At 44.7% G+C, this 16776-nt stretch overlaps 1 protein-coding gene across 1 annotated transcript in view; it reads left to right on the top strand.

Moving 5' to 3' along the window:
• Window positions 1-16776, top strand: part of LOC123774536 (insulin receptor-related protein) — an 879124-nt gene that overhangs the window by 342951 nt on the left and 519397 nt on the right. The window contains exons 4-5 of the mRNA XM_069303789.1: window positions 11443-11537; window positions 15574-15671. Of these exons, the coding sequence (XP_069159890.1) occupies window positions 11443-11537; window positions 15574-15671 (193 nt within the window). The remainder of the gene's footprint in view (window positions 1-11442; window positions 11538-15573; window positions 15672-16776) is intronic.

The raw sequence follows: 16776 nt of genomic DNA, 5'->3' as shown, positions 1-16776 counted from the left end.
CTTAACCCCTCCAAGTGCGAAATTATTGCATCCAGTGAAGTAATCATTAGAGCAGTGAAATCAGTTTTACCAGAAGCCTCAGTCGTTAAACCTACAGACAGCACACTACTCGGAGCACCTCTGGGCCACAATGCCATTGCTGCAGTCCTTGACGAAAAGTTTAGAGACCTAAAGAGGATGGAATAGAGAATTGGGGACTTGGACTCCCACGATGCCCTCTACCTTCTCACAAAGTGCCTTACCTTGCCCAGGCTAACATACTTCTTAAGGTGTGCACCAACTTTTGGCAACCCACTTCTACATCAATATGATGAGCTCCTCAGGTCAATATTCAGGAAGGCGCTCAACCTAGATTTAGATGACAGTCAGTGGGACCAAGCAACACTACCAGTGAGATTTGGAGGGATAGGCATACGAAAGGCAACTGAGGTAGCACTTCCAGCATTCTTATCCTCATGTACAGCAGCCAACGAATTGGTAGGGCAGATCCTACCAGAACGTATGAGAGAGACAGCGGGAACTCATGATCAAACGTTCATCGAAGCAGCCAGACAATGGGACACCATTGCACACCCTCAACCCCGACCACAAGTCCCAAAAGACCACAAGCAGGCCCACTGGGATAGCCCCATAATGGAAAAGACTGTCACAGCAATGATTGACAACGCTGATGCTGAAAACAAAGCCCGCCTCCTAGCGGTAACAGCACCCCACGCCGGGGATTTTTTATTTGCTGTGCCCAATGCAGCCCTGGGAACTCGCCTCAGTCATGACGCTCTCCGCATTGGAGTTGCCCTTTGCCTTGCCGCCCCCATCCTCACCGAACATAGGTGCATCTGCGGAACTGCGATGGCAGACCAATATGGTCGTCATGGTCTGATATATCGTAAATCACAGGGTAAAATTGCAAGACATGAAGAAGTCAACGACATCATCAAGAGGAGCCTCGCCACAGCCCGCTGCCCGGCACAAAGAGAACCACACTTATCCAGACCTAACGACCCTCAGAAGCGCCCTGATGGGGTCACCTTGCTACCTTGGAAGGATGGTAAGCAAGTGGTATGGGACTACACGTGCGCTGCCACACTGGCCAGTACCTACCTCCACTACAGCACACGTGAAAGCGGTGGTGCTGCTTCTTTCAGGGAATCGCAGAAAATTATTAAATACAGAGGTCTAGCACACTGCTACAGCTTTGTTCCGATCGGCTCGGAGACCCTCGGTTCGTAGGGGAAAATGTGCATTGAAGTTCCAGAAAGAATTGGGGGACAAATTGATCAGCGCTACAAAAGACCAGAGAGCAAAAAGTTTCTTGTTCCAGCGCCTCAGTGTTGCGATTCAGAGGGGAAATGCCTGTTGCGTCTTGGGCACTAGTCCAACTTCAGAGGAATTCGAAGAAGTGTTTGACTTGCAACAATGATCGAACCCGTCTGTGACATTCATCAATGTTTCCCATTGTTGTGTTTTTCAAGAGATCCATAACCTTTAAGCACCTTTTTGCATTATTATTTTTGTATCAACCCATGTATATCTTGTAACCATCAAATGCATAATAAAGCACGAAAAATAAAAAAGGAAGGGGGTGGTAGGAGAAAAGCACAAAGAAACTGTATTGGAGGGGATCTAAACATTCCCTCTAATGCGTTATGCGTGGTTTCCTCCGAGGCTATGGGTCCCCCTTCTTCCAGCTAGAGGTGGTACTCCCTTCCATATATATGAAAAAAAAAAAAAAATATATATATATATATATATATATATATATATATATATATATATATATATATATATATATATATATATATATATATATATATATATATATATATATATATATATATATATATATATATATATATATATATTATTAAATATCTAACACGAATTTTCTCAATATTTCTTATGTTTCTTTTCACTGTCGATGGTAATTGAAAAATCAATTCTCCAAAATTCATTTTTATTTCTAGTCTGACGCGACACTTCAACGCATTTCGTAATAACTTATTACATTTTCAAAGACTTTAGTTTACACACACACAACTATAACCTGCAAACACTAAACAGAGTTCTACTATGCTATAATTTAAACCTATCTTAACCTTTTCTCTTATATACCTGCATTTGGGTGAAGTGATATGTTACAACAGTTTTGGATGAGGTGAAAACAAACTTTCAACACAAGACAGAACAAGAAACAATGGGTATAATATTGGGTAAGTTAAAGGGAAGAATGGAAGTAACTGCAAAGGGCCTATTGGCCCATATTTCTTGATGCTTCTATATTGGTGCGGAGTCTTGATGTGGGTAGAATATAGTTGTGCATTAATTGGCTGTTGATTGCTGGTGTTGACTTCTTGATGTGTAGTGCCTCGCAGATATCAAGCCGCGTGCTATCGCTGTATCTATCGATGATTTCTGTGTTTTTTGTTTAGACTTCTCTGGTGATGGTCTGGTTGTGAGAAGAGATTATATGTTCCTTAATGGAGCCCTGATGCTTATGCATCGTTAATCGCCTGGAAAGAGATGTTGTTGTCTTGCCTATATACTGAGTTCTTTGAGGCTTACAGTCCCCAAGAGGGCATTTGAAGGCATAGACGACATTGGTCTTTTTTAAAGCGTTCTGCTTTGTGTCTGGAGAGTTTCTCATGAGTAGGCTGGCCGTTTTTTTGGTTTTATAGTAAACCGTCAATTGTATCTTCTGAATTTTGTCTGTACGGATAACGTTCCTATTAACAATATCTTTCAGGACCCTTTCCTCCGTTTTATGAGCTATGGAAAAGAAGTTCCTGTAAAATAGTCTAATAGGGGGTACAGGTGTTGTGTTAGTTGTCTCTTCAGAGGTTGCATGACGTTTCACCTTCCTTCTTATGATGTCTTCAACGAAACCATTAGAGAAGCTGTTGTTGACTAGGACCTGCCTTACCCTACAGAGTTCTTCATCGACTTGCTTCCATCCTGAGCTGTGGCTGAGAGCACGGTCAACATAAGCGTTAACAACACTCTTCTTGCATTTGTCTGGGCAGTCACTGTTGGCATTGAGGCACATTCCTATGTTTGTTTCCTTAGTTTAGACTGCAGTGTGGAAACCTCCGATCCTTTCCATGACTGTTACATCTAGAAAGGGCAGCTTCCCATCCTTCTCCATCTCGTAAGTGAAACACAACACAGAATTTCGCTCAAAGGCCTCCTTCAGCTTCTGCAGATGTCTGACATCAGGTACCTGTGTAAAAACGTCGTCAACATACCTGCAGTATATGGCCGGTTTCAAGTTCATGTCGACTAAGACCTTTTGTTCGATGGTACCCATGTAGAAGTTCGCAAACAGCACACCTAGGGGAGAACCCATGGCGACCCCATCTACTTGCTTATACATGTGCCCATCCGGGCTCAAGAAGGGTGCCTCTTTAGTACAAGCTTGGAGTAGTTTCCTTAGAATGTTTTCTGGTATGTCGAGAGGAGTACAGGCAGGATCACGATACACTCTGTCCGCTATCATTCCGATTGTTTCATCCACAGGTACGTTGGTAAACAGTGATTCTACGTCCAATGAGGCTCTTATCCCTGTGGCCCGTGTTCCCTGCAGTAAGTCAACAAATTCCTTTGGAGCCTTCAGGCTGAAGGCACAAGGGACATAAGGAGTCAGCAAGCCGTTGAGTCACTTTGCTAGTCTGTACGTGGGTGTGGGTACAAGAGAAGTGTTGTTAACGCGTATGTCGACCGTGCTCTCAGCCACAGCTCAGGAAGGAAGCAAGTCGATGAAGAACTCTGTAGGGTAAGGCAGGTCCTAGTCAACAACGGCTTCGTTAATGTCTGTTCAGTACTTAGAGCTGTGTGCTGCCAGTTTGGTGTGTTCCAGCCTTAATCTGGTCATCGTTACATCAATTTCTCTGCTTTTATATCTGACATGATTTCAAGTTTCCCATTTCTTTTTAATGGACCAATAGTACAAAAATGAGCATGGCGTTTTCCATTTCGTTGCAAAATCTTGGGTGATGGTATTTTTGAAGGCTCCTTTACGTGCAACATGAGGAATTGGATGATGAGTAATGTGAGGCCTGTTGTGCATCGCTTTGGCCAGTTGATCTACAAGCTCGGGAAAGGAGCTGTTTAATTTAAATGCACGCAGGATCGAATAAAGTAAAATATATTAATTTAATGTGTAAAATGTTGCAATTCATACACGCTGTATGTATGTATCTATTTACAAGACCTAAGCTCAGTAATTCAGTTGCTTAAATCTCATGATGACGGAACGCTGACTGACGTCACAAATGTTACATCAATCCGTATTATTGTAGCAAATATACGTAAATATTATAAGAGATAAATTCTCATAATTATTCAGTTAAAAGATTAATACATCGTAGTCAGTTTTTTAAGCTTAATAAAAGACGAATCGTTTTAGATGTATTATTATACCAATTAATAGTATAATAATTATGTCATAAGTGGGAAATATTTCCCATATATATCTGTTAGTAAAATATTTCACACTGGGCACCAACGATCTGTTCTCCAAGCTGGTTACTACTTACAGATTACACAATCCTGTCTCGAAGACGAAGATAACAACGAAGACAATTTTCTTTCAATTACCATCGAACCTCTGTACAGACCAACCTCTCAAATTTGTAATTTTCCTCACAAAGTTGCCAGAAAAAAAACCTTGAAGTGCGTTGCAGTTGACGAAGTTAATAGCATTTGTTACAATGACAAGGACATTATGCAGACATCTTCACAAATTATTTACTATGAAATTGTCGACGGTGGACTACGCAGCGTAAGCAACAAAACTTTTGGCTCAGCATTATTTACATGAGCAGGAATTCTCTGTTCAAATTCAAATAAATTTATTGAGGTATAAATACACACAAAGGGATGAGGTAGCTCGAGCTATCTTCCTGCCACACACCACCATCACGTGCACACACACCATTATATTTTCATGGGGAATATTTTTTGCCTGGAAATATGTCTCAACTAATAAAAAAATCTTTAATGTCTGTTGTAAAGTTTTCAGGTAAATAAAACGTCTTCGCTGCATGATAAAAAAAAAGCCTAATATATGTCAACAGTGGGCCTTTATTGTTACATTCATTCTATTCATTGATTTGCAGTGAAACTAAATCACTTGCAAATGTGCAATGGTTCATCAGCATCATGTAGCATGTAGTCAGTGCATCTAGTTACTGACGTTAGAGCTCACAGGGATAAACTCAGTAGTTTCACGTGTACTCTGTTTCGTAACACACTAAATCACGAGTGACATTGCAGACAACATGAAAGATTGAACAATATTATTACAGGGACCTAACTTACATTGCCGCCGCTTACAGAGCCCTGGGTTACATTGCCGCAGCTTATAGAGCCCTTGCTTACAGAGCCCTGGATCACATAGCCGCAGCTTACAGAGCCCTGGATTACATTGCCGCAGCTTACAGAGCCCTGGATTACATTGCCGCAGCTTACAGAGCCCTGGATTACATTGCCGCAGCTTACAGAGCCCTGGATCATATAGCCGCAGCATACAGAGCCCTGGATTACAATGCCGCAGCTTACAGAGCCCTGGATTACATTGCCGCAGCTTACAGAGCCCTGGATCACATAGCCGCAGCTTACAGATCCCTGGTTTACATTGCGCAGCTTACAGATCCCTGGATTACATTGCCGCAGCTTACAGAGCCCTAGATTACATTGCTGCAGCTTATAGAGCCCTGGATCACATAGCCGCAGCATACAGAACCCTGGATTACATTGCCGCAGCTTACAGAGCCCTGGATCACATAGCCGCAGCTTACAGAGCTCTGGATTACATTGCCGCAGCTTACAGAGCCCTGGATCACATAGCCGCAGCTTACAGAGCCCTGGATTACATTGCCGCAGCTTACAGAGCCCTGGATCACAGAGCCCTTGCTTACAGAGCCCTGACTTACATAGCCGCAGCTTACAGAGCCCTGGATCACAGAGCCCTTGCTTACAGAGCCCTGACTTACATTGCCGCCGCTTACGGAGCCCTGGATCACATTGCCGCAGTTTACAGAGCCCTTGCTTAAATTGCCGCAGATTACAGAGCCCTGGATTACATTGCCGCAGCTTAGAGCCCTGGATTACATTGACGCAGCTTACAGATCCCTGGATTACATAGCCGCAGCTTACAGAGCCCTGGATTACATTGCGGCAGCTTACAGAGCCCTGGATTACATTGCGGCAGCTTACAGAGCCCTGGATCACAGAGCCCTTGCTTACAAAGCCCTGACTTACATTGCCGCAGCTTACAGAGCCCTGGATCACATTGCCGCAGCTTACAGAGCCCTGGATTAGCTTACAGAGCCCTGGATTACATTGCCGCAGCTTACAGAGCCCTAGCTTACAGAGCCCTGGATTACATTGCCGCAGCTTACAGAGCCCTGGATTACATTGCCGCAGCTTACAGAGCCCTGGATCACATTGCCGCAGCTTACAGAGCCCTGGATTACATTGCCGCAGCTTACAGATCCCTGGATTACATTGCTGCAGCTTACAGAGCCCTGGATAACATTGCCGCAGCTTACAGAGCCCTTGCTTACATTGCCGCAGCTTACAGAGCCCTGGATCACATTGCCGCAGCTTACAGAGCCCTGGATCACATAGCCGCAGCTTTCAGGGCCCTGGATCACATTGCCGCAGCTTACAGAGCCCTGGGTTATATTGCCGCAGCTTACAGAGCCCTGGGTTACATTGCCGCAGCTTAGAGCCCTGGATCAGAGCCCTTGCTTACAGAGCCCTGACTTACATTGCCGCAGCTTACAGAGCCCTGGATCACATTGCCGCAGCTTACAGAGCCCTGGATTACATTGCCGCAGCTTACAGAGCCCTGGATTACATTGCCGCAGCTTACAGAGCCCTGGATTACACTGCCGCAGCTTACAGAGCCCTGACTTACATTGCCGCAGCTTACAGAGCCCTTGCTTACATTGCCGCAGCTTACAGAGCCCTGGATCACATAGCCGCAGCTTACAGAGCCCTGGATCACATTGCCGCAGCTTACAGAGCCCTGGCTTACATTGCCGCAGCTTACAGAGCCCTGGGTTACATTCCCGAAGCTTACAGAGCCCTAAGATTACATTGCCGCAGCTTATAGAGCCCTTGCTTACAGAGCCCTGGATCACATTGCCGCAGCTTACAGAGCCCTGACTTACATTGCCGCAGCTTACAGATTCCTGGTTTACATTGCGCAGCTTACAAATCCCTGGATTACATTGCCGCAGCTTACAGAGCCCTGACTTACATTGCCGCAGCTTACAGATTCCTGGATTACATTGCCGCAGCTTACAGAGCCCTTGCTTACATTGCCGAAGCTTACAGATTCCTGGATTACATTGCCGCAGCTTACAGAGCCCTTGCTTACATTGCCGCAGCTTATAGAGTCCTGGATTACATTGCCGCAGCTTACAAAGCCCTGGATTACATTGCTTCAGCTTGTTATCTAGCTAGTTCGCACAGCTCGTGTATCAATGGACTGTGATAAAAAATAGTCTAGGGGTAAATTCACTATCTTTAAAAGTAATACACCAGAGTGCCCCTATGTAGGGCAAACATGGATAATTATAAATAACCATGCACATATAAAATATATATGTTATAAAATAATTCAAAAATATATGCAAGTTCTCAATATAACAAATAAGTATTCACTTCAATATCACTAGAGAATAAAATGGCTTTTATATACATGGAAAAATAGTCTCACCAGAATAATTAATCTACCCGACGGAACAATAAAACAGTACACAGACTTATCGTCACACGAGGTTCCCAGACTGAAGGTCTCCTCGCTACTGAAGCTCACAGGCCCACAGCCCACAACACCCCCCCCCCCCCTCCCTCCTAGACAAAGGTAAAGACAAATGAGTACTTTACTTAACACAAATAAATAAATGAGAATAGTAATTGTGCTAACACAGACATAAATTGAAACAAAATATATGTTACAACATGCAAATGACATTACTAGAAGCACAACAAGTTCATCAAAGGTAAATATAATAGCATGAATATTACAGAGGTGACATCTGGCAACTCAACAGGTGAACACGACCAAATTCCTGGTCCAAAAGCTGACTAGACATAGACAGGTGTTAAACAGGTGAATATAGCAAGCCCGCTCCTTCCCCCCAACTATGTTGCCAAGTCCTACTCAACATTTAAGAAATGCATACACATATACATATGAACAAATTAATTACCACAGTTTATCTTACATGAAATATTGTGAGTATCCATAACTAGGGATACCTAACACACTTTACATATTAAATATATCCGCCTCGGATATTATTGACCTATAAATATATTAGCCTGCAGAGAGGGAATATTGCCGTGGTCAAGAAAAATCAGTGTAATATTGTTCACTCTTTTGGAATATTCTGAAACAGGTCATGAAAAAAAAGTGTTTATTTTCAACAACAATTCTATAAATAATTTCGTGAACAAATTTCCAGCAAGAGTTTTATGGCTTCATGTGTTGATGTACTTGTACCGACAGGTGTGCTGATATTAATATATTTGTTAGAAAAATTTATATAATACACATGATCCAGATTTTTTTTATTAAATTATAAAAAATAATATAGCTAGAAAGTAAATTTTAATTGGTGTTTATACTCTCATAACGTCCATATTGCATTAACATCTGTGATAATTAGTATTTAGTGGAAATTATGAAAATGTGGAAAAAAATAGAAAGGAAGTAGACTGCAAGCAAACTGTGGCCTAAGACCTCAAGCTGTTAATGAAGTACGATATGTTGTTTGCTTCTCACTAACACTCAATAATGTATAGTAGCAGGCATCCTGCAGTCTCGGGAGACTATAGAGGTGCGCTCTGGTTGTCGAGGCTTGAGTGTCCTCTCCAGGGCACAAAGCCAGGGTAGGTTGATATGGAAGAGAAGCTGTTACCCATGCAGCAGGTCCTCCCTCTCTACGTCGCTGAAATATTCCAATGGAATGACAAACGCCAATACGCTTGGGTCCAGTGCCGTCGCAGGAGCTGTGAGAACGAGTTATAAGTCAACAACGTACTGCCTTAGGGGCTCCTACTCCGGATTTTTCCTTGAGGTTAACTCCTGAAGCATTTCCCAAAAGTGGGTATGGAAGCGAGGCAGCGGAGGTTTGAGATCAGGGCTTTCCTTCCTCTAGATGAGTTGACTTCCCAGTCTGTCGAATCATGAATAAATTGTTGTCTATTCCATATGTAGTACACAAAATTCTTCTCCAATTACTTCTATTGTTTATCTACTGGGAAAACTTTAATTAAATAATATTCCTAGCAACGATTCTTCGCGGCGGGGATCGTATTCCAGGGACCTGCCCGAAACGCTCCGTGTACTAGTGGCTGTACAAGAATGTAACAACTCTTGTATATACCTGAAAAAAAATATATTTAAATCATAACATGTGGTGCGAGAAAAGCAACTCATCATCCTGTTTAGAGAGCAGTTTTTGTAACTATGTGCAGCATAGTACAAAGGTTGCCGTTCTAAGCAATTAGACAGCAGAACTTTGTACTATTTTTACTTTGTACTTTCTTTTAAACTGAATAGTACAAACTTAAATATTCCTAGGCCTAGTATAGCACATATATGAACTATACTAGGCCTCAGATATTGTGTATTAGGCCTAGAAAGGTTGGGTTAGATTAGTTTAGTCAGTCTTTGCAACATAAGTAAAATTAGTTTTCCGGCTTGTCCAACTCAATAGTGCCGATTTCTACTTTCAAATTACGATGTACGTCGGTATATATACTGTGGTCCTCATCGTCACTATAAGTACTACCATAACAAGAGGACGGGATGGAGGAAAAAGTATTCAAGCGTACAAAGGAAGGTAGAGGCTGGCGGCAGGTTACCCACTACACTGACGCAAAGCAACAGGAAACAGCGAGTAACTGTTAGAGGAGAACATCGGAGTGGCGGTGTTCCACCAGCGGAGTTCCACAGGGCTCTGTACTTGGACCCATCCTGTTTCTAATATATGTACACGATCTTCCAGAGAGTATAGACTCATTCCTCTCACTGTTTGCTGATGATGCAAAAATTATGAGAAGCATCAAGACAGATGAAGATAGACTGAGACTACGGGACCATCTGGACAAACTGGAGGAATGGTCTAGAAAATGGTTACTAAAGTTCAACTCAGGAAAGTGCAAAGTAATGAAATTAGGCGAAGGAAGCAGAAGGCTGAACACAAGGTACCATCTGGGAGGTGACATTCTGCAAAATTCAAATAGAGAGAAAGTATAGGGTCTAGGAGACCAAAATGGGTAGACCCGTCCTCAGCTGTTTACAATCTCGCTAAATTCCTCATCTCATTTCGAAATCGACATCTCCAAAGAACCAAACATGTTAGACACTACTGGGCAATGGTCATAAAAAAACAAAGAGTTAGTATAAATAGGTTAAGTCAGACTGGGAAAATGTTGTAAGAGGAGTGCCTCAAGGCTCTGTCCTAGGACCTTTGTTCTTCATAACAAAGGCGGCAGATAAATTATTTAGATTCAGGTTTGAGCAGCAATATTTTGAAATTTGCCAGTGATGCAAAAATCAGGAGGGAAATAAACACGGAAAAAGACTCACTTATGACTCACCCTCAGCAGTGACTGAGTGAGAAAGACTCACTCAGTCACTGCTTCAAGACGATCTAAACAGGGTTTTGAAATGGTCAAAACATTGGCAGATGCAGTTTAATGCTGACGAATGTAAGGTTTTGAGGCTAGGTAATGATGATAGAGTTACAAGATACGAGCTAGATGGTGTTGAGATTGCGAAGTCGGATTGCGAAAGGGATCTGGGACTTATGATTAGTACGAATTTAAAACCAAAAAATCAATGCATAAATGTACGTAATAAGGCCAATAAAACACTGGGATTTATTAATCGAAGCATTAATAATAAGACACCTGGTGTTGTTCTTCAGCTATATCTTGCTCTGGTTAGGCCCCATTTAGATTATGCAGTTCAGTCGCCGTACTATAGAATGAATATAAATTCACTAGAACGCTTCCAGCGTAGGATGACAAAGTTAATTCCACAAATTAGAAACTTGTCATATGAAGAAAGATTGGCGAATCTTAAATTACATTCGCTGGAAAGGCGAAGAGTTAGGGGTGACATATAGAGGTGTACAAGTGGATGAGTGTATATAACAAAGGGGATATTAATAGGTATTAAAATTACCCTAAATTATAGGATAATTTATAGGGTATTAAATAATATCCTATAAATAAATAATATTAAATAATATAGGGTATTCAAATTAAAAAAATAAGTAAGGGTATTAAAATTATCAATATAAGTAAGGGTATTAAAAGTATCAACACAAGACAGAACACGAAACAATGGGTATGGACCTGCATGACCATTGTGACTCTGTTCATTAAGTGTGACTGTGTATTTGTGTCTCCGTGCAGGGGGAAGGTCCTCTTCCACAACTACGCTCTGGTCATCTACGATGTTCCAAGCCTGCAGGAGGTCGGCCTCGTCTCCCTCTCCATCATCCTCAGAGGTAACTGACCACACTGACTGTCCCACTCTTCCCTCACTTGGCACTACTGTCACCCTCCAGTTACTGTTATGCTCACACTTCATGTTGACACGCTACCACCATGTAACACAAATGGGATTTATTTAATAAATTTACTGAGATATGATCCCATACAGTCAAGTTACACAGCAAATTGTAGTCACCAGCCAGACTGTCCATTATAATAGAAAGTCGCAGGCAGACGATGAGTCACAGTAACGTGGCTGAAGATCTGATCACCAAACCACACAAAAGAAAATGAAGAAACAATGACTTTTCAGTCCGTCTGAAGCGAATGACAAAACTTAATGACAGTACACTAAATGACACTCTTAAGGAACACAAAAGAAGTGTTAAGTCTGCAGACACAAACAATGTTCTATTCTGTCATGTTAGGGGACTCTAATTATCCTATTGAATGGTCTTCTAAGATAATCTTTCCTGTATCTACTCTTCACAGACGCCCTCTTTTGGAATCGGCTCTGATACACAACCTGCTCAACATGAACCTTAGTCCTGGATTTGTTCCTGTTGACTCTTTGTTGGTGTTTTGTCACAGTATATTCTTAAATGCTCTAACCTTCCTAACAAACCTGACCTGACATAAGCCTACCGCTTTTTCTTTTTCTTGAACTCCTCTTATTCTTACATATCACATTCTTCCTTCATCGCATTATTACATTCAACCCATTCGCACCTTTCATCCTATTCTTACCCGTTCGCCTTACTCTCATCTTCGTCTAGAATTACTTTCTTCTCTTACCTGCTCGTTACCTCACTCTTCTTATTTATTGCCCGTGCCTTCCTCTCCCAACAGATACAGCCCCGCTCCTGTGCCAGGTAAGTCCACTACGGGCTCACCATAGCCCGTGCTACTTGCCCCGCTCCTGTGCCAGGTAAGTCCACTACGGGCTCACCATAGCCCGTGCTACTTGCCCCGCTCCTGTGCCAGGTAAGTCCACTACGGGCTCACCATAGCCCGTGCTACTTGCCCCGCTCCTGTGCCAGGTAAGTCCACTACGGGCTCACCATAGCCCGTGCTACTTGCCCCGCTCCTGTGCCAGGTAAGTCCACTACGGGCTCACCATAGCCCGTGCTACTTGCCCCGCTCCTGTGCCAGGTAAGTCCACTACGGGCTCACCATAGCCCGTGCTACTTGCCCCGCTCCTGTGCCAGGTAAGTCCACTACGGGCTCACCATAGCCCGTGCTACGTGCCCCGCTCCTGTGCCAGGTAAGTCCACTACGGGCTCACCATAGCCCGTGCTACTTGCCCCGCTCCTGTGCCAGGTAAGTCCACTACGGGCTCACCATAGCCCGTGCTACGTGCCCCGCTCCTGTGCCAGGTAAGTCCACTACGGGCTCACCATAGCCCGTGCTACTTGCCCCGCTCCTGTGCCAGGTAAGTCCACTACGGGCTCACCATAGCCCGTGCTACGTGCAACGTTTTGTTCCCAGTTGCTGAACCTACAAAATAACAACAACATCTCCCAGGTCAGATATACACCTTCATATGCTCTACCACTTACGGGCGATTCATGCCCGTGCCACCTTTTGGGTGGCTTAATCTTCATCGATCAAATCAATTTCTCTCCCATCACATAAGCATTGATAAAGGTCCAGGACTGTCGGGAATTTCCGACAATAATAACTAACCTTTAAAACTAATATTCTAAAATCGATGGCTATCATCTATAACCATCTATCATCTATAGCCATCTATCATCTATAGCCATCTATTAAGCCAACAAACTTTGTAAAATCTCTTTATGTATGTACCTTACCTAAATAAAAATTATTATTATTATTATTATTATAATTATTTTAGTTATACGTTAAGAGAGAGGCCATGTCATGGTTTTCTCTAGAAAAGGAGAATATTAAATTGCGCGTTGATTACATTCCATACTTAAATTATATTAATTAATCTTCAAAGTTACAGTCAGATGGCTGTATTTAATAAAAACTTTTCCCTGTAACAAACAGATTAATCAGTTATTAAATATATTAGGTAAACCGACTTCTTCCGAAATAAAAACCGAACAGTTCTGGACATACACAGAGCGGGAGGGGGGAGGAGACGCCATTGCTCATGGAGTCTACATGTTATGGGGTCTACATGACCCCATAACTCAATAGTTCCACCTGCTGCTCAATAGTTCCACCTGTGCATCAATAGTTCCACCTGTGCCTCAATAGTTCCACCTGTGCCTCAATAGTTCCACCTGTGCCTCAATAGTTCCACCTGTGCCTCAGTAGCTCCACCTGTGCCTCAATAGTTCCACCTGTGCCTCAATAGTTCCACCTGTGCCTCAATAGTTCCACCTGTGCCTCAATAGTTCCACCTGTGCCTCAGTAGCTCCACCTGTGTCTCAATAGTTCCACCTGTGCCTCAGTAGCTCCACCTGTGCCTCAGTAGTTCCACCTGTGCCTCAGTAGTTCCACCTGTGCCTCAGTAGTTCCACCTGTGCCTCAGTAGTTCCACCTGTGCCTCAGTAGTTCCACCTGTGCCTCAGTAGCTCCACCTGTGCGTCAATAGTTCCACCTGTGCCTCAGTAGCTCCACCTGTGCCTCAATAGTTCCACCTGTGCCTCAGTAGCTCCACCTGTGCCTCAGTAGCTCCACCTGTGCCTCAGTAGTTCCACCTGTGCCTCAGTAGTTCCACCTGTGCCTCAGTAGTTCCACCTGTGCCTCAGTAGTTCCACCTGTGCCTCAGTAGCTCCACCTGTGCCTCAATAGTTCCACCTGTGCCTCGGTAGCTCCACCTGTGCCTCAGTAGTTCCACCTGTGCCTCAGTAGTTCCACCTGTCCCTCAGTAGTTCCACCTGTGCCTCAGTAGCTCCACCTGTGCCTCAATAGTTCCACCTGTGCCTCAGTAGTTCCACCTGTGCCTCAGTAGTTCCACCTGTGCCTCAGTAGCTCCACCTGTGCCTCAGTAGCTCCACCTGTGCCTCAGTAATTCCACCTGTGCCTCAGTAGTTCCATCTGTGCCTCAGTAGCTCCACCTGTCCCTCAGTAGTTCCACCTGTGCCTCAGTAGCTCCACCTGTGCCTCAGTAGTTCCACCTGTGCCTCAGTAGCTCCACCTGTGCCTCAATAGTTCCACCTGTGCCTCTGTAGTTCCACCTGTGCCTCAGTAGCTCCACCTGTGCCTCAATAGTTCCACCTGTGCCTCAGTAGTTCCACCTGTGCCTCAGTAGCTCCACCTGTGCCTCAGTAGCTCCACCTGTGCCTCAGTAGCTCCACCTGTGCCTCAGTAGTTCCACCTGTGCCTCAGTAGCTCCAACTGTGCCTCAGTAGTTCCACCTGTGCCTCAGTAGTTCCACCTGTGCCTCAGTAGCTCCACCTGTGCCTCAATAGTTCCACCTGTGCCTCTGTAGTTCCACCTGTGCCTCAGTAGCTCCACCTGTGCCTCAGTAGCTCCACCTGTACCTCAGTAGTTCCACCTGTACCTCAATAGCTCCACCTGTGTCTCAATAGTTCCACCTGTGCCTCAGTAGTTCCACCTGTACCTCAGTAGTTCCACCTGTGCCTCAGTAGCTCCACCTGTGCCTCAGTAGCTCCACCTGTACCTCAGTAGTTCCACCTGTACCTCAATAGCTCCACCTGTGTCTCAATAGTTCCACCTGTGCCTCAATAGTTCCACCTGTACCTCAGTAGTTCCACCTGTACCTCAGTAGTTCCACCTGTGCCTCAGTAGCTCCACCTGTGCCTCAGTAGCTCCACCTGTGCCTCAGTAGTTCCACCTGTGCCTCAGTAGCTCCACCTGTGCCTCAGTAGTTCCACCTGTGCCTCAGTAGCTCCAACTGTGCCTCAGTAGTTCCACCTGTGCCTCAGTAGTTCCACCTGTGCCTCAGTAGCTCCCTGTGCCTCAGTAGCTCCCTCCACCTGTGCCTCAGTAGTTCCACCTGTGCCTCGGTAGTTCCACCTGTGCCTCACTAGTTCCACATGTACCTCAGTAGTTCCACTTGTGCCTCAGTAGTTCCACCTGTACCTCACATCACGTGTGTTGCTCCTACAGGGTCAGTCCGGATAGAGAGGAACCCGAAGTTGTGTTATGTTGACACCGTCGACTGGAGCCTCATCACCGCCAACCGTCCGGCTCAGAACTACCTCAATGTGAGTATCTGCTGGGAGTTAGGGAGGGCGGGAGGGATGGAGGGGTTTAAGAAGGATGGGAGGGAGAAAGGGAGGGAGAAACGAATTAGAGAGGGAGGGAGAAAGGAAGGGAGGAACGAATAAGGGAGGGAGGGAGGGAGGGAGGGAAAAATTAGGAAGGGAGGGAAGGTTAAAGACGAGGGAGAAATTAGGAAGGGTAGGGAGGGAGGAAGAGGAATCCCTCCTGTTCTTAAGATGTTGGAAGGAGGAATTCAGTGGTCGGAAGGGGACAAGTCTGATGGACCATGTAATTTTCAATAATGTATAACATTTTTAATGTTATTTGTTTGAATGATAAAGCACACAAGGACATCTCCACCTGTGCTTCAATAGTTCCACCTGTACCTTAATAGCTCCACCTGTGCCTCAGTAGCTCCACCTGTGTCTCAGTAGTTCCACCTGTGTCTCAGTAGTTCCACCTGTGTCTCAGTAGTTCCACCTGTGCCTCAGTAGTTCCACCTGTGTCTCAGTAGTTCCACCTGTGCTTCAATAGCTCCACCTGTGCCTCAATTGCTTCACCTGTGCCTCAATAGCTCCACCTGTGCCTCAGTAGTTCCACCTGTGCCTCAGTAGTTCCACCTGTGCCTCAATAGCTTCACCTGTGCCTCAGTAGCTCCACCTGTGCCTCAATAGTTCCACCTGTGCCTCAATAGTTCCACCTGTGCCTCAGTAGTTCCACCTGTGCCTCAGTAGTTCCACCTGTGCCTCAGTAGTTCCACCTGTGCCTCAGTAGTTCCACCTGTGCCTCAATAGTTCCACCTGTGCCTCAATAGCTCCACCTGTGCCTCAGTAGTTCCACCTGTGCCTCAGTAGTTCCACCTGTGCCTCAATAGTTCCACCTGTGCCTCAATAGCTCCACCTGTGCCTCAGTAGTTCCACCTGTGCCTCAATAGCTCCACCTGTGCCTCAGTAGTTCCACCTGTGCCTCAATAGCTCCACCTGTGCCTCAGTAGCTCCACCTGTGCCTCAATAGTTCCACCTGTGCCTCAGTAGCTCCACCTGTGCCTCAGTAGTTCCACCTGTGCCTCAATAGCTTCACCTGTGCCTCAGTAGCTCCACCTGTGCC

Source organism: Procambarus clarkii, chromosome 51 (assembly GCF_040958095.1).
Source record: "Procambarus clarkii isolate CNS0578487 chromosome 51, FALCON_Pclarkii_2.0, whole genome shotgun sequence".
Classification (NCBI taxonomy): Eukaryota; Metazoa; Arthropoda; class Malacostraca; order Decapoda; family Cambaridae; genus Procambarus; species Procambarus clarkii.
This window is presented reverse-complemented; position numbering and strand designations above follow the sequence as displayed.